The sequence below is a fragment of the Macaca thibetana genome, chromosome X (genome assembly GCF_024542745.1).
Source record: "Macaca thibetana thibetana isolate TM-01 chromosome X, ASM2454274v1, whole genome shotgun sequence".
Lineage (NCBI taxonomy): Eukaryota > Metazoa > Chordata > Mammalia > Primates > Cercopithecidae > Macaca > Macaca thibetana.
Genome location: NC_065598.1, coordinates 127,189,801 through 127,207,760, shown reverse-complemented (window position 1 = coordinate 127,207,760; position 17,960 = coordinate 127,189,801). Strand labels below are relative to the sequence as shown.

Sequence of the window (17,960 nt, the reverse complement as noted above, 5' to 3'; positions counted from 1 at the left end):
ACTTCTTATCTCCTTTTTACAGGTGAGGAGTTAGAGGCTCAGACAAGTGAAATCACTTGCTTGGAGACACAGAGCTAGAATGTGGGGGAGCTGCAATTTTAATGTACTTCTGTCTCATTTCAGAGCCCTAGGTCTCAACTGCCAGGCCACACTCTTCTAGTTGCTCTTTATACCCTCATTGCTTAATGAGAGTACACTGAAAACAACTGGAGTCTAATGAGATAATGTATGTGAAAATACTTTTCTAAGTATAGAGATGTTTGGGTAGGGCAGGCAGGGGTAGGGAATTTGTTTAAATTGGGCAGACCTGTCCACTGACCCCTAGACAGTCAGGATTTTTAGATCAACAACTTTCTTTTGTTCCTCCTTTAAAAATATTATAAAGTTATATTTACTTCCTTTTTCCCCTGATTATTGTTTATAAATTAAAATAATATGGAGAAATAAAAGCTATTTCATAATAGTCCTCACCCATAATTACTTTATTTCAGATTTGAATGGCTATGTAATTATTACACACCCGCGTTTTACATAAACAGTAGCAACTAGACATTTGTTCAGTATCTTGCTTTTTCAGCCCTACAGTATACCTTGGCCATCTTTTTATACAAGCACTTACAAATCTACTTTTCTCTTTTAAAGTAGCTGCATAATATCCTGCAGGTAGGTAGGTTGGTAGATAGATAGATAGATGATAGATAATAGATAGAGAGCTATAAACTTTTAAAAATCACCTGCTGAAGGACATTTAAGCTTCTCCCAATTGTTTGATTTCCTAATCAATGCTGTAATAAATACCCTTCCTAAGAAAGTTTAGAAGGATCTTTAGACTGAGTGTGATATTTGTCCACTGTAGTTGACGAGAGTAACCCCACAGGACGCTGTACTGAGGGGAGGAGTATGTTTCACTGCGTGGAGAAACAAAGAGCTCTCTCCTAAGCATGACGAACACATTCAGAGATATTAGGATTGCCAACAGGTGGGATGACCTGAAAAAGAACTCCTTGTTTTGACAGTTTAGTAATAGAGCAAAGACTTGCCACGATTGCTCAACACTGGCTGGATCAGAAAAGGAATTTCCAGACTCAGTTACAAGCACGCTGGTGGAGGGCTGTGAATCCCACCAGACAGTCTGGAGACAGCTAGACAGGGAGATGAGCAGCAGAGCTCCAAATCAGGCAACAGCACGTGTGAAAGGAGCAGTGACCTGTGGGGAAACTCATAACTCACAGACCAAACCTCTTCCAGCAGAGGGCAGTGCCTCTGATATGAGACAGGGCCCAGGCCAGCTGGAGCCAGAGCGGGGAACTTCGCTGGAGAGATAGCACCGGCCTGAGGTCAAGGAGAAACTGAACTAAACTCTCCTTTGAAGACTGTAAGTGACATTGGGGAATACTCAGGGAGGGACAGTGGGACCTCACACTACTGTGATTCGTCTGTGTTCTAATGTTTAACAATTTAGGCTGAGTAATACATCTCTTTTTATAGAGTTTGACCATTTAGGGCTTGCAAGTAAGGGAATTTGGAGTCATTTTTGCTAGGCTGGCCACCGAGTCTCGCAGGTTTCTGGGTACATGCTTGAACTGAAAAGAAAGTGACATACCTAAAATACAGCCTAGACTCCTGGCCCTGGGGATCTGTGGATTCGACACAGTTTACAAATAGAAAGCTAGCAAAGGGAAATATAGTCGGAAGTAACAATTTTATCTAAAAACAGAAACTTAGAATCTAACACCAGAGTTACTACTTGCTTTTGAATTTCAAAGACTACAAAGGATGGCCTTTAAAACAAAACTTCAGCATGTAAGAGCCAGCCAAGCAAATCGTTATACATACAGATAATCAACGATTAAAATAAATTACTCTTTAGGTCTAAACCGTTTCCAATCAAATCTTTCCTGAATATTGGTTACCTTTTCTGCCGTGTAGTGGTTGGAATCAAATGAGAACATAGCTGAGCAGAGTACCATAAAGTCTACTTCTAATGCTGCTGTTTTCGAGTCTTGTGATTTTTTTTTTTTAAGTGACTTTAGTATTCGCTGTTAAAGTCAAGGCGGGTCTACCACACGGTAAAAGTACTGTGTGTGTTTGTCAGGCACGGCTAAGTAAAACGCACTGCGTCCGAAGTCTAAGGGTAGTTTGCATGCATCTCTCAGCAAAATAGCAAGTGGAAAGAATACCAGCAAGGAGAATAAACTTTCTGGGCTGTTTGATTACCCCTGTAACTTCTAGTCCAGGGATGTTTGGCGTTCTCCCGGTCGCTAGATTATTAGCCCGCAGTCCCGCAACGGCCAGGGAGCGGCTCAAGTCCTAGAGCCGGGCGGCTGGAGGCTGCGGGGCGGAGGCGCTTCTACGGGTTTGGGGGTGGGATGGTCCGCGGCAGCCGCGGGCGAGTAAGGACTGACGCCGCAGGTTCCCAGAGGCCTGTTCCCGAGGCCGGAGTCCCGACCCGAAACCGTCCCTGGCCGGCGCGCTCGCTCAGCAGGGCGCGGCCCCAGAGCCACCCGGCTCGCCCCGAAGAGGTGGGACTTTCCCCACCGGAAGTGATCCCGTCCAGTCTCGGGGAACTGGGGCACCTCAGCCAGTGTGTCAGGGAAACCCTTCCGGGTGTGTGCTGGGGGGGGGGGGGGTGGGGGGGTGAGTGAGAAAAAAAAGAGGTGGGTTCGCCTGGAGTCCCTGCGGCCGCCGCCGGACGGCCCCCGCCCCTTTCCCCGCCGCGAGCAGCAGCGCTGGGGCAGCGGAGAGACAGAGGAGACAGCGGGTGGCCATGGCCTTGGTCTGACAGAGCCTCCCCGGCGGCCGGGCGGGTGCGGACGGCGGGGTAAGCGGCGGTAGCCTGATCCGGGTGGGAGCCGGCGGCCGGCGCCGCAGGTTCGGGGCGGGGGTCAGCCGGGTAATGTGCATCCTTCTCCCCTTCACAGGCCGGACGACCCCCGCGGGAGCCGGGGCCCAGAAACCCGCCCGGGCAGCAGTAACTGGAACGGAGCCCGCAGGCCTGGGCCGGCTGGGCTGCGCGAGCTGGAAGCGGGGTCCCCGGGCCCCTTTGTGTGAAGGGCGGGGGAGGGTTGCGGGCAGCCCCGGGCTGCGGGCTACTCTGACGTCCGCCTCGCCGCGGGGTCCCCTCGTCGCGGCCCCCACCCTTTCCTTCCCGGGGGCACGCGCGCCACCCTAGCCGGGCTTTTCCCAGACTCGCCCTCCTCCCCACGCCCCCTGCTCGGGCCGCAGTTCCTATAGGAAGGGCATTACCATCCCTTCCCCACCCTCCCTGACTCTACGCTCTTTCCCCTCCCCCTCCTGTAACTTCCTCTTCTTCCCTGGTTGGGCCCTCTGCTACTCTGCACTCTCCTCCCCAGTTCGCAGATTTCCGCCCACCTTCCGCCTAGTCTAGCCGCGCCACAGCTAGCGGGGTGATCTTTCCCCACTTCTGGTAGGAGTTGGTGAAGGTGAGACTCATGAGGGAATACAAGGTAGTGGTGTTAGGGAGCGGAGGGGTTGGCAAATCTGCCCTTACTGTGCAGTTTGTCACTGGGACTTTCATTGAGAAATATGACCCCACCATTGAAGATTTCTACCGCAAAGAGATCGAAGTGGACTCTTCCCCCTCCGTGCTGGAAATTCTGGACACCGCAGGAACTGAGCAGTTTGCCTCCATGAGAGATCTCTACATCAAAAACGGCCAGGGTTTCATCCTGGTTTATAGCCTGGTTAATCAACAGTCTTTTCAGGTAACCAAACCAAGTCTCGTAATTTGTTAGAAGGGGGTGTGGTAATCCGACATCGACTTCTGGGTTGCTTGAAACGTGCATTAATGACTGTGTTTTGCTTTTGAAAGTTAGACATGACGCATTTTTGAGGTTACTCCAGGCATGGAAGACTATCGGGTTGTTTCTATAGAGCGTAGTAAAGTAATAAGCGTCAACAAATATTTTAAAGCTATTTTTAAGTGAAAGAAAAGTGAAAAAAATGTCTGTGTATATTTCGCCTGGAATATAACCTTCTGAAGTTGCTTGCTCAATTCAACAAGTATTGATTAACTCACTCAACAAAACATCTAACGAATAATCTCGGGTAAATAGAGCACTTGGAAAAAATTATTTGGAGCCGATTATCTGTTGCACAGATAAGTCCTGTCTGTCCCACCCACACCTTCCCCTCCCACCCCGCAACACCCCCTCCCGCCGCCCTCCCCTTCTCTCTCAAGTTTCTCAACTAGATTCATAAATCTTAGTGTTGCAAAATGAAGAACTCAAGACCTGCCTTCTAGGCATTTTACTTAATTACTTGGGGCGTGTAGTAGGAAGGAAAGTTACTAATAGAAAAGACTAGTACCTAGAATTAATAACCAACAAAAATCAGGGATGACTCCTTTTCTGCAGTTGATCCAAATTGTTTCTGGTAACTGCCTGTATTTACAGAAAATACGTGGGTCTGGGAACACTGAACAAGTGCAGATTTCTTACTCCGGCTGGGTGGCCAAACTGGATGTGGTCCAATCTCTTAGAAAATCTGTCTTGTCCTTCACTGGGAAACAGACTGAAGGTTTAACGTTATTTTAGGAGATGCGATGTATGTTTCTATTTATTCCTTGAAAATAAATAACCTCATATTGACCCATTATATTGACCTCCATTGATTTAGGAAATGGATATATTTTTTCTGCATTTAAAGGTATGCGCTTAATGTAGCTTACTTAAGAGACCTTAAGTGCTTTATCCAATACAATGTGCTAATTCCACTTTCTTTAGTATTTTAAATTAAAGTACTATAGTGAACTTTTCCAGTAACCTGATAGAACAACTTCAGAGATTTTTTTTTTAAGATGATAAATTCTGGGGAAATAAATCAAAGCTATTGAGACCAAACTAAATTCACTTTATGTGGGCGTAAATTCCCAAACAATAGTATCATAAAAGCATTTTCCCCCAGAAAGTACCAAAGTACTGAAGGTGCTGTCTGACAGGCATTTTTTTCCCTAAAGGATCCTCAGGAGATTTGTTATTCTATCAGCTTACTCTCTGGAGGCTGAGAGTCTTTTGAAGGGTGTTTCATAAGATTTCTGTTATATCCATTTCTGTTGTAGACATGAATTGGGAGTGAAAAACTGTGCCATTATTTCAGTGGAGATGTAAACTCCTTTGAGCCCAAATGCCATAAGTTTGGATTTTCAGCTGAATTTATGTTTCCATAAAGACAACGGGAAATAAGCGTAACCTAGAAGACTGAGTTGATACATGATCAAACCAAATTGATGTAAATATCAAATAACTATATTTTTATAGATTTTCATAGTCCCTTGCTTTCCCATAGACCCACATGTGAATATTCTGTGCTTACTGTGACTTCCAATTAAACATACATTTTCTATTTAAGGCAAACTTTTAAAATTATGAAATATTACAAAAAATGGTGATTTTTTATAATTAAATCTATAATATTGTCTTAAATCAATACTTACTCCCACCTCCCAAAATTGATGCTACTGGAGGATTGCTAACGCTCTTATGTTTTGTAATTCGTTGTAACTACTTGGAAAGAGTAATACGCATGGGAGAACAATCAAGCAGTAAAAACAAACACAGGCAAAAAAAAGAAAGAAAGAAAGAAAAAAAAAACTGTCTTCTTCCCACCCAGACTCCCCTTGCACTGTCCTTCCCAGGAGTTACTAACTGTTACAGTAGTTTCTAGCGAATTTAAGTGTATTTTAAGGTGTTTGATTTTACTGGAATAAATGCATACCATTCAGTTTAAAATAAAACATTTAAGTGTATCCATCTGGTTGTAACGCTTTTCTTCTAGGCATTACAGAGTGGTTTTTGTTCCCACTTAAAACACTTTCACTCAAGCCCTCTTGCTACATGGCTAGGAATGCATAGATGCTGCAATCCTGTGCTAGGATAACAGGTGTTACAAGGAGTGATGACAAGCAGGCAGGTTTAGGGAGATGGCCAAACATCCTTATGTACGAATGGATTAATCATTTGGAAACTTGCTTTTTAAATCAGTATAGACTGGGGGTGGGTAAAAGTGATTATATGAGTCAAGGTTAGTGTGCAACCCACGTTTTATATTCCTGACAAACCCAGCAGGTAGGGTCTGTGAAAATTATCTAGTTCTTACTCCTGTGGACAAAATGGTGACGTTTTCTCTGTTTAGGTGTGATTTCATTTTGGATTCAGCTTTGTATACTCACTGAGGTATGACTTTTTGTAATACTGTAATATTTCTGTTATGGTTATACAAACAGCATAATGTTTTTCTTTCTCTTTGTGATTGCTTGAATAGGATATCAAGCCAATGAGAGATCAAATTGTCAGAGTGAAGAGATATGAAAAAGTCCCACTAATCCTAGTAGGAAATAAAGTGGATCTGGAACCAGAAAGAGAGGTTATGTCTTCAGAAGGCAGAGCTCTGGCTCAAGAATGGGGCTGTCCTTTCATGGAGACATCGGCAAAAAGTAAATCAATGGTGGATGAACTTTTTGCTGAGATCGTCAGGCAAATGAACTATTCATCCCTGCCCGAGAAGCAAGATCAGTGTTGTACAACTTGCGTCGTCCAGTAAAAAAGATAACCTCAATCATGGCCATACCGAGCAGGTTAGTTTTTGATGGAACTGTGTGAATCAGGTAGTGTTTTGTTTTTTGATCAAGTATAACAAAAAGCTGGTTGGTGTTAATACACATGGCACTGTCTTAAATTTCTTTATTTTTAAAATAACATTTTCCATCACACAAAATAGTCAACATTCAATGAAGAAAATTTTTTTAAATGCAGATAAGCAAAGCGTAGGTAAAAAATTGCTTATATTCCCATCACCAAGATTTTAAGTGAGTTATTGTTCTTCCTTCTCTGCTTTATTGGTAACATTTCTTTGGGTTGAGTTAAACCATAACACACTTTTTCCCTGTTCTTCTGATTTAGCATCCAAAATGCACAGGAGAGCACTCAGTAATAATTTCAGAAGTTTTGTGGTATTTTCTATCCTTTTATGTTTTTATGTCCTGAGCAAGCAAATTGCTGCAATTAAAATCACTAGTTTACTAATCACCAAGTGCTTGATTAACAGTACAATTATTTAATCAAATTCATCTGTACCTAACACTTGAGGGACTTACGTGACCTCTGATAATAACAAATTGTAGTGCCACAGTGTACCCTGACTTCATTATAAATATACAGTCCAAATGATAATCTGGTTGAATTATCTGTGATGTGTTAGAAGGAACAGTTTCATGCATTAAAAAAATTTATTCAGTTTAATAAATTATGAGATTAATAGGAACAGTAACAAACCTTCAGGCCTTTCACTGAGTTAAATAACTTACAAGTTTTTTAAATGAATGAGTTTTTTTTTAAACTCATACTTTTTTTAAAAGTAAGGTTATGTAAAACCTACGAAGCATTTAAAACAAGATTATTCATGTCATGATCTTTTAGTCTAGATTGTAATTGAGCAAATAGTCTCACTTAGACAGTAACACTTAGATGATAAGATAGAACAGCCAATATTGTGAATGACTGAGAAACCGCAGCAAATGCCAGACTAGCCTGGCAGTATCAGGAATGAAATTGATCTTCCTGAGCCAAGGCTGACCTCGAGTCTAGGAGGCAGTGTTGCAAATGGCAACAGGCATTTCAGATTGGAGCAATGATTCCTAATCAAGGGTCTGGCTTTGTGTATGCTCCCTGGAGAAAAGACTAACGGTCCCTAATTTATCTTTTCAGACAAGGTCTCCTGTCAGATAATGTCATCTTTAAAAATGAAGGATGACAACAATGCTTTATTTAAAATGCTTTCACTCATCAGCCTTTCGCATACCAGAATATGGTGAAAACTCATTTATTTTCTTATGTCTAGCTACATCTATTATTTTATAAAGTCACTTTTCAGACCATAGTCCAGCTTATGTTTGGTTGATAGCATCGCACTTGCATTATAGTCTTTTGAGGAGGAGAGAGGCTTATGGATCAAGTCCCATATTCTTGCTGCTGTAATCTCTCTCCTTAAATTGTAAGCCAGCTTCACATTTGAACAAGTTCTGTGTGGTGATTGCATCTTTACTGTTTTGCTCTATTTTTCTATCTGACACTTACTGGGCAGATGATGTAAGTGTCCATACACATTTTGTGTTAGTTTTATCATCTTTTTAAAAATTAATCAACTCCCACGAAATGTTCTCAGTTTTCCTTCCATCATTAGTGTAGACAGCTATAGGAGGTTAACTGAATAAAATTGGTCTCACACATGTCAAGAGCCAGCTGTCTCAGCCAAATTGGCAGGTGAATAATTTCTAAAGCTATTTTTGAACCTCTTTTCTTCTGAATCATTTCTGAGTTTATTTCATTTGGTAACTTTTTGTGATCTGAATTATATTTAACCTATTTGGTTACCTACAGGAATGAGTACATAGATTTTTTTTTAGTATCTCAAGCCAACTATATATTTTTGGTTAATTAACATACTAAAAATGGAAATTATTATTAATACCTATAATTATTCATTTTTATAGTAGTGAGTTTTTTATAGTGTGTAGGCTTTTGCTTGTTTTTGTAAGCAGAATATATAAATGAAGATGTTAGCCTTGAAATAAAATATCCAATAAGCTGAATTTCTAAAAATACTAAGGGGGACTCCCTGACCAAGATCTTTTAGAACAAAGTGCACTATATGCAGGGTTGTTGTTTTTTTTTTCTGACATCGAATAAAATTGAACTGATTCCCATGTATGGGAATCTCTAATCTGAGGCTAGTAAAATTTGTGGTTGTCCTTGTTCACCATTTACCTGAAAAGAAAAGAAAATAGATGGTGGATTTTGAATACTATAGCTTGAGTCATGGAGCTTTGAAATCTATTAGACCCAGATCTAAATTGAATATCAAATTTTGACAGGTAAAGGTGATTTGAGAAATGTTTGTCCCTAATATTTAGAAGAGTACCTTGTCCAAGTTAGAAATAATAGGATGTAAATCAGAAACACTGTTACTGTTGTTAATTGGTTGTTTTTTAACTGAGAGGGAAAATTTATTAATGCTCTAAGAATTGCTTCTGATAATTCCTCACATTTATGTCTTAACACCTTTCAATTTGGGTCACTAGTCTCTTCCCTAACACCTGTTTATCTGCATGGCTCCCAGGATTGTTTCCTCACCTTTTACCCTCCCATTAGTAATTTTAGTGTAAGTTTGGAAGCATAACCAGACTCCTTATACACTGCCATCATCATCCTGATTTCTTTACTGATCTGAGGAGCGTACGATTAAGTGCTTTGAAGGGACTTCTTTTGCTGTATGGCAGCAGTATAATGGAAACTCAGGTCAGCATTGTCTCCCTGTTCTGGTTTCATTCACTATGTCATAGCTCTTCTGTGCTAGTATAAATTATTGGCAGTTCACTGTTTTGGTATATTTTTGTGGAGAAAGATCAATGTTTTGTTAATAATCTCGTAATACTATAAAAGAAGTAAATCACTGTCCTGTGGGAGTTCAGGGAAACGGGAGATCACAACCAATTAGAACAGAGTTTCTTAACATTCTGGGATCTTTGCTGTTTGGGGCTGTCCCGTGCATTGTCAGATGTTTAGCAGCATCCCTAGCTTTTACCCACTAGATGAGAGTAGCATCTTACTAATCCCCCATTATGACAAGAATATCTCCAGAAATTGCCAGATGCCCCCTTGGGACAAAAATTGCCCTTAGTTAAGAGCCACTGAGTTAGCGATATTGGGAGCAATAGCATTTGAATCAGGCTTTGAAGATGGGTAGGACTTGAGGGGATTGGTGGTGGGGGTGGGGGTGTCAGTGTTGACTTTCAAACAGAAAGAATGCCAAGAAGGAGCATAATCATATCCTAAAATATTCTGTTGATTCCCTAATAGGAAGGGGGGAAGTGCAGTAAAGATGTCTCTTAAATGTGACAGCTTGATATATCCTTTTGGCAAATAGAATGTTTTAAAGATGATTTTTCAAGGATTCCTTTATGTCAGTCCAGTATTGATGAAAGTGATAAAGAAAGAAAATGGGGGCAAAGGGTGTTATTCACTGTGGTTTGAAGGTCTCCTGTAAGATTTTATACCATTTTTCTCAGTGTACTATGGAACAGGTCCTCCCAACTAGAGTAAATGGTGCATAAGAGTACCAAACACAGGGAAGCAAATTGAAAGGACAAAGATCACTATTTATGTCAGCCCCAGTTCATTATGTATTTCAGCCTGAAGAAAAAGGGGGTTCTCGGTTCAAGACTAGCACATCATTTTACATGGCAGCAGAATGCCTGAGATGCTAACAAAGGCTACTGAAAGGCTAAACCATATTTGAACATCATTTTAGTCTAGCTAGACTTACTATTCCTAAATACAGTGGAATTGATTAACATTTTCATGTTTTTTTAAAATAAAAAAAGTAGAATCAGAATGGTTTTTAATTTTTTTAGCTTTTAATTTTAGTTTTTAATTTTTTATGGTATGCTGGGGCTTTAGCAAATGTGAGGAGAAAAATCCTCAAATCACATCATGTACTTATAATTTCCTATACAAGGTAAATATTAATAATATCTGTAAAATGCTGGGGTGGAATTCTGTTGTAGAAGTTATAGTTTTGTTAGATACTTCTTTTTTTCCCACTGCTCTATTTGCATATCACTTTGAATGGGGAAAATGGCTTATTTAAAATGCTCATCTGTCATCCAGTTCACATGGTGAGTCAAAGTGGAGCAGAGGAGTTGAATGGAGGAAGAAGCATGCTTTGGGGGTGGTATGTACCATAAAGGCCCTCAGCGAACCTTGGGTAAAAGGGAAAAACAAAGCCACCTTGCCCTTTCTGCTACCCCTAATTCTCCCAGACCTTCACTGAATTCGTAGGGTTGGTTCATGGTTTGAGACTTGAGAGTGGACAGGTGCCTAGTTAGACCTGCTGTAGATCTGGAGGTGTGTGGTGATTAGAATGACTCTTTGTATATCTGTTCCCTCTTTAATTGCTTCCTTTTAACCTCAAGATTAGGCTTTTATTGCAGAATAAAATGCATATGAGCCATTGAGTTTTACTCCATTACCTCTCTGGCTTAGAATGAACCATCGGTAGAAGTAACAAAAATTGCATCATGGAGTTGGAGAATTGCCACCAAGGAAGTGTTCTAGCCATACTACAGAAAAGATTGTCCCCGTGGGATTACTTCTCAGCAGAATTCTACAATTCAGAAGATAGTATCAGTAAGAAAAACTTAAGTCCTGTCAGCTGTTAGAAAAACGTATCCAATCAAAAACATACTCCCAAGTTCTTTTGATTAGCCAATCTTAGGAATATCAACTTCAGAAAAAGCAATTTAGAGTTGAGGGGTGTACTAACTTACCTGGTCTAATTCAAAGCTAGCAACTGGAATTGGATCATTGGGCTCACACTGCTGTTTATTATCACTGGACTTGGTTATAATATTTGAGATCTCAGAATTGAACTTATCATATTAATTTAAACATTCAGAGATTTTAGATCTAGTACATAAAAATAGCTAATCCCATCCCTTCTACCCTGGGTTCACCATAAACATTTTGTGAGCTTGCTTTCCTTCATGTGTGATTCCATCTCCATTCAAGGATTCTATGCCATAGGTTCCGCCTTTGCTCTCTGTGTTTAATGGGTGACAGTGAACACGTTTAAAGACCTAGTCCTCCCACTCCAACTCCAGTAAGCTTCATGAGTACTATGCACATTAGGATAGAGAAACAAAACAAAAGATATTTAACAAAAACATAACCTGTATCAGAGGAATTCCAGCCTAAGGCCAGATGCAGTGGCTCATACCTCTCATCCCAGCACTTTGGGAGGCCAAGGTGGAAGAATCACTTGAGGCCAGGAGTTCAAGACCAGCCTGGGCTATGTAATGAGACCCCCGACTCTACAAAAAATAAAATAAAATAAAATTAGCTGGGAGTGGTGGTGTGTGCCTGTAGTCCTAGCTGTTCAAGAGGCTGGGGTAGGAGGATCTCTTGAGCCCAGGAATTCCAGGTTTCAGTAAGCTATGATTGCACTACTGCACTCCAACCTGGATGACAGAGCAAGATCCTGTCTCTGAGATTAAAATTATTATTAAAATAATTTAATGATTTATTAAAATAGCACTTTTGATTAACATTATTATTAAAATAATGATTTATGAAAATTATAATTCCAGCCTGATGTTTTGCTAATACAACTAACTTTTAACTTGTATATAAAATGATAATTAAACATGAAAGGAAATTCGTTTTCAAAAAAAGTATTTTGGTTAAATCCCAAGAATATCATATGCCTAAAACTAGAAAAAAATTAAAAGTGATTATGATTACACGCTAATATTTGTGTGTGTGTGTGAGAGAGAGAGACAGTGCTAGTAAATACCATTGTATTTAGATAAGTTAAGTCCAGTTAAGCTAAAAAGACGTTCATAAACTGCTAAGCCTTTCAGGAGCCTTTGTTAACATACCAGGCATTCTGCTGCCATGTGAAATGATGTGCTAGTTTTGAATCAAAAATCCCCTTTTTTTCTTCAGGCTGACATAAATAATGATCTTTATTCCTTTTTGTTCTATGTTTGGTACTGTCATATACCAATTTACCCCACTTGACAGACCCTATTTATTTCATAATTTCCTGAGCAAAAGATTTGGATTAGTGTGTGTTTTTTGTTTTGTTTTGTACTTTCCTATAATATTGCATTAGTAAAAAGCTAAAAAAGTAGAACCAAACAAGTAAGAGTTTGAATAGAAGCTTCCAGAGTTAAGATTTGTTGAGTGTCTTGCTGGAAACTTGAGAGCGAGGTCGAGGATAACTTGGGTTCTGTCTTGAAAGCCGCAAGTTATACCTTTGCAGCGTGCTTGGATGTGATATCCTGCAAGTTAAAAAGTACTGATTTGACCAGCTGCCTTTAAACCTTCAGCGATTTATTTTTACATACATCAGAGTGTTAGTATATTGAAAATTTTGCTGTCACTGTGAAGCAAGAACATTTGCACTTGAAATTCTAATCTGAAAGAGACTGTTGTTTTTGTTTAATGCAAGCATTTTACTTCAGGATTTTTTACTGCAGATAATTATAATTTATTACTCTCTTGAAAAGTAGCTAGTATTAATACTTTATTTGCTTAAAGGTATGCCTAATATTAATATTATTGAGCCTAACTCAGGATTTATCTATAGCTCTTGATTTCACAGGAGTATTGTCATCCTGTGTATGTGGATAGACCAAATGTTACCCAGGTTTTTAGAGGGTGGGAGGTGATTAATATATCACGTTTTATTCAATATAGATTATGGTTAGTAAAATGATTTGATTATTAATATTTTGGCTAGAAATAACTACTTTCTCAATTTGATTTTAGAGAATACTTGAACAGGTCTTCAATATTTAAGAGAAATAATCATTTTTGAAAATCCCAACATCTTTATAATTGTTTGATTTAAAAAGGGAAATGAAAATTTATAGCAAATTCATTAATTCAAACTAATTGAAGGAAGTCTTGTCTAAATTACAAAAAAGTATTCATAATGAATACTTTTTATTCATTATGAATACTGCATATGTAATGAAATACTGTTGTGTTCAAGTAGGTATAGAAATTCCAGCTAGGCTAAAAAATATAAAGGTCCTTAGTCTAGATATCAAAAGTACAATCCTGGTCTCCTAGAAATTTATAACATAGTTGGAAAAGGAAAACAAATTTACAGCAACCCTGTGAAGAAAGTATTTTTATCCGTTTTTCAATGATGAGGAAACCGGACATGCCCAAGCTTAAATAACTGGTGTCCTAATTAACAATTTAATGCAAAATGTCTTTTAATTGGAAAAATGTTTCTATAATAGTTTCTAAAGAGGAAGATTTTTGTTCTGTTTTTTCCTAATGTGTTTAGGTAGCAGAATTTCAATAATGAGCAGAGTGATGTCCTTTAATAATAATCATTTTTATGATATAGCTGCTAATAAAGCACTATGTCAGGCACTTTGAACACTAATACAAGTGTAGCTGTCAAATGAAATTAAAATTATGCATTTATAAACATTGGTAGAGCCCTTAAATGATTATAAACTGGTTTCCCTTGGCATTCTTTCATAGTTGCTGTTCTACTTTTGTTTCTGGCTTTATGATAACATTTTTTATCTCATGCGTTCGAAAACAAACATAACTCTACTCCCCTAGAAGCTATTTGGTGATTCAGCACAATTGAAGGACGCTCTGTCTGTCTGAACGATAGATTTTTTTTTTCCCCTAGTATTAGCTGGAAGGGCAGAAATCTGTGAGCTCTAACAGCAGGAAATGAGGAATTCCAGTCATAAAAGAAGATCCTGTGGTTGGGAGGATGTCCCCCAAAAACGGAAAACCCAAGTGGAAAATGTGAACTGCTGCTATCACCTAGCATCTGACCTAACCTAGGCACCTAGTAGGTGCTCAATATCTAGACCTCGATTGAATTGTATTCCCTTCCTCCCTCCCTCCCTTCTTTCCTTCCTTCCTTCCTCCTCCCTCCCTTCTTTCCTTCCTTCCTTCCTTCCTTCCTTCCTTCCTTCCTTCCTTCCTTCCTTCCTTCCTTCCTTCCTTCCTTTTTCTCTTTCTTTTCTTTTCTTTCTGCAGTCCTCCCACCTTGGCCTCCCAGAGTACGGGAATTACAGACATGAACCACTGTGCCCGGCCTGAATGACATTTTCTCATTTTAATCTTTAAAAAAACTAGATTTGGGAAAAGTCTAACATACTGCCAATTAACTCATAATTAACATGCATTTGATAACAATACCATTTCCAGTTAAAATGTGAAGCGATCAAGTTCAAAGTAGAAGCAGCATTTGCAACAACTTTTATACTGTAAGATCATTTAAACCAGTAAGGACATTTTTAATATTGCATAAGTATAATACAAGTACAAGGCATAATAATATTATAAAAATAAGCTAGGATAGCTACACACATGCACATACAAAGTACATTATATCCAGTGCATCACTTCTGTGTTTTTTTTTTTTGTTACCATTTCTCTGTGTATATAGATCTGTTGTCAGTGTTCTCTTTTTAAACTATATATTTCTATATTTTTATGACATGTTTATCTTAATTGCAGATAAAACTCAGAGGAAATTTGCACAGATGCTGCTTTGGAGAACTTTACAACCTGGGTTGCAGAACTGAGCCTTGGTAAACCTGTCTCTATTACAGCATGTTGCCATACATCTATTTAAGTGTGTAAGGTCTTTGGCCTTCAAGATCCATCGACCTTAAACAGGAATGCTTAGCACGTTTACCATACGTTTAAAATCTATTCTTTATCAATCAGTCCTTTTATAGCTTTCTAAGTTCTTATTGATGGCTAATATGCAAGGGTTAATTTTTAATATTTTAATTGATTTCTTTAATCAGTTTCTCGACTTGTATTTATTAAATACTCAAACTCAGTATTACCTACTCAATGCCTTTTAAAAGAAAGTTATAATGGAGAAAAAATTGAGCCTTAAACAAATGGTTACTTCTGTATATTACCTCGTACCAGTGCTTCATCCTATTTGTAAAATCTTTCTCCTTTAAAATTATTGGTTAATACTTTGAGACTTTGTTTACGTGTGGCAGTGTTGTAAAAAGAAACTAAAGATCACATTTTACCTGTATGGATGGAATATCCCTTTTCTTCAAGTGCAGTTTGTGATGTGTGTGTTTTGTTTTGTTTGTTTTTTTTTTTTTGTAATTAACATGTTCTGAAAGTTACAATTGATATTTGAAATTGACTGTAGAGCATTTAGTTGAAGAGTTAAGCATTCAATTCCATTAGGTTTTCACATGTGTTAATCTCATTTACAGCATTGAATTGCGGCAGTAACATTTTCCTTTCTGTGAAGTTCTAAATTTAGTTATGACCTATTTAGCAATGCCTTTGAAAAGGGATATTGTATCCATGGTAAATTAATTGTATACCTAAACAGAGATAGCTCATCTTTGCCTATCAGGCTTGTAATTGACATCTAGTAGACTTCTGCACATGTAAAATTGAATTCAAATAAAATCATACACACTTTCTAGTTCTTAATATTTGTCTTTCTGAATAATAGTTTAAAGCAATATTTGTTAAAGTTTTCTTGCACTATCACAATTGCTTTTTAGTTATTTCTCAAGAAGCATGTTCGTAGTAGAGACAACATCTGTGTAACAGGAGGGAGAATAGCGCCAAGTCTCTGGGCTATTTTTTATTTTTGCAAACGTGCTTTCTAATAGCCATTGCCTTCCATGTTGTTTACCTAATCAGCACATTTTGTCTGAATACTTGAACATTTTAACAGTAACGCAGGTATAGAATCAGAAAGGAAACTTATGAAGAGTAATATTTTGGTTCAGTTTTAACATCGTGACAATGAGGGCTTTTTCTAGCAATGATTTTTAAATTGTATAAGTTTGACAGTATTTTATTGTTGGGTTTTTATTTGGTTTTAGTTGTGTGCTTTTCATTTGCAGAAGTTAGTAACTGCAGCTCATCTACTGCACCAAAGTTCTCGATTTTAGGAGCCCAGCTTTAGTCATTTGAACATGCTTCTAAATAAAATAAAACAAAACAAAACCAAAACTATACTTTTGATCTATAATGATAGCTCAATAACTTTGTCAAGGAAAGCTCTAATATATGCAGTGATGGTTTATGAAAGGGTGTGGCAATTTTAAATTTATATTGTGTGTGATGTTCAAATAAAGTGGTATCTACATTCATGTGATTTATTGGTCAGCATGACCATTAATTATTGAGTAGAAATTGATTAAACTTTGATTTCCTTTTTTTAAATCGTGTTGCATTTGATTCCTGAGCAAATTCCCTCAAAGTGAACTCTTATTCTTAAATTTTGAATTTTATGGTGAGATTGTAAAGATAGAGGCAATTGAAACATTGTTCCTTATTTATGAACTGCTTGAAATGAATACTTAATTTAAGTTTGCACTTTAATACCAAACTTAAAACCAAACACTCATTTAAAAGTAGGTTAAGTGATCATGGATCATTGTTATTAGCTTTGTGGCTTTGTGAAATTCTAAAGGAATCAAATAATTCATCATGATTTAAATTTTCTAGAGATTTTGATTTTTTTGTAGTGTTTCTTTCCTATAGATTGTGTTCTTGTTTCTCTCTCTCTCTCTCTCTCTCTCTCTCAATTACAGTGTTCATTGTCATTGACCTCAGCAGCAAATTTGACTTGAATTCACTTAGAATCACAGGAATCAGGGGAAAGTGATTTTAAAGGTGGTTTCTCCAGCACATTTTAAGAAAAGGGACCAAAAGTTATTTTAGCTTCCTCAATAGATTGCATGTTGCTTATTAGGATAATAAATTAATATTAAATGCAATATATGTCTTGTCTTTACTATGGCATCTGTTTAGGAGTTGTTCAAATCACTGCAGTAGGGCTCTGCAAATAAAATAATGTAACCTATTATCATGGATCTAATGTACTGTAACTTTATCAGTGAAAGGTAAAATCTCAAATAACAAGTACAAACATTGAACAATTACCTATAAAGATTTGTAACAGTAAAATTTTTCCAATAGATTTCATTCTTGTCATTTTGTAAGACGACCCTGCAGTCCACCTGTTTGTAACTTTTTTAATAAAATAGACATCTGTATTACTGAGGTTGGTTTCTTTAATTATTTGGTGTATTGCTTCATGTTCTGGATTTGCTAACTTATAAATCTTTCTCAAAACTGAAAGTCATTGCTTTTTATCAAAATGATCATGTGTATTGCAGTACATGTTTAAACAAAGTTAAACATTCATTTGCCTGTTTCCTTAATTACCATTCTGGCATATTTTTGGGGAAAACTGAGAATGATATGCCCCAAAATATAATATGTAATCAATTTGAATAATTTGTAAATAAGTCAGAAATTATAGACAATGGCTAAAAACGAATGATGTATATAACCTGATCTACATGCAGAAAGTGGCCAAACAACAAATTTGTTCAC

The 17,960-nt window shown here is 38.0% G+C and overlaps 1 protein-coding gene across 1 annotated transcript; it reads left to right on the top strand.

Moving 5' to 3' along the window:
- The first annotated feature begins 1,270 nt into the window (after positions 1 to 1,270).
- On the top strand, positions 1,271 to 17,624 carry RAP2C (RAP2C, member of RAS oncogene family). The gene is made up of 4 exons (XM_050775272.1): positions 1,271 to 1,375; positions 2,922 to 3,725; positions 6,283 to 6,595; positions 15,081 to 17,624. The coding sequence occupies exons 2-3, from the start codon at positions 3,453 to 3,455 to the stop codon at positions 6,559 to 6,561; spliced, it is 552 nt and encodes a 183-aa protein (XP_050631229.1). The 5' UTR covers positions 1,271 to 1,375; positions 2,922 to 3,452; the 3' UTR covers positions 6,562 to 6,595; positions 15,081 to 17,624.
- The last annotated feature ends 336 nt before the right edge of the window (positions 17,625 to 17,960 follow it).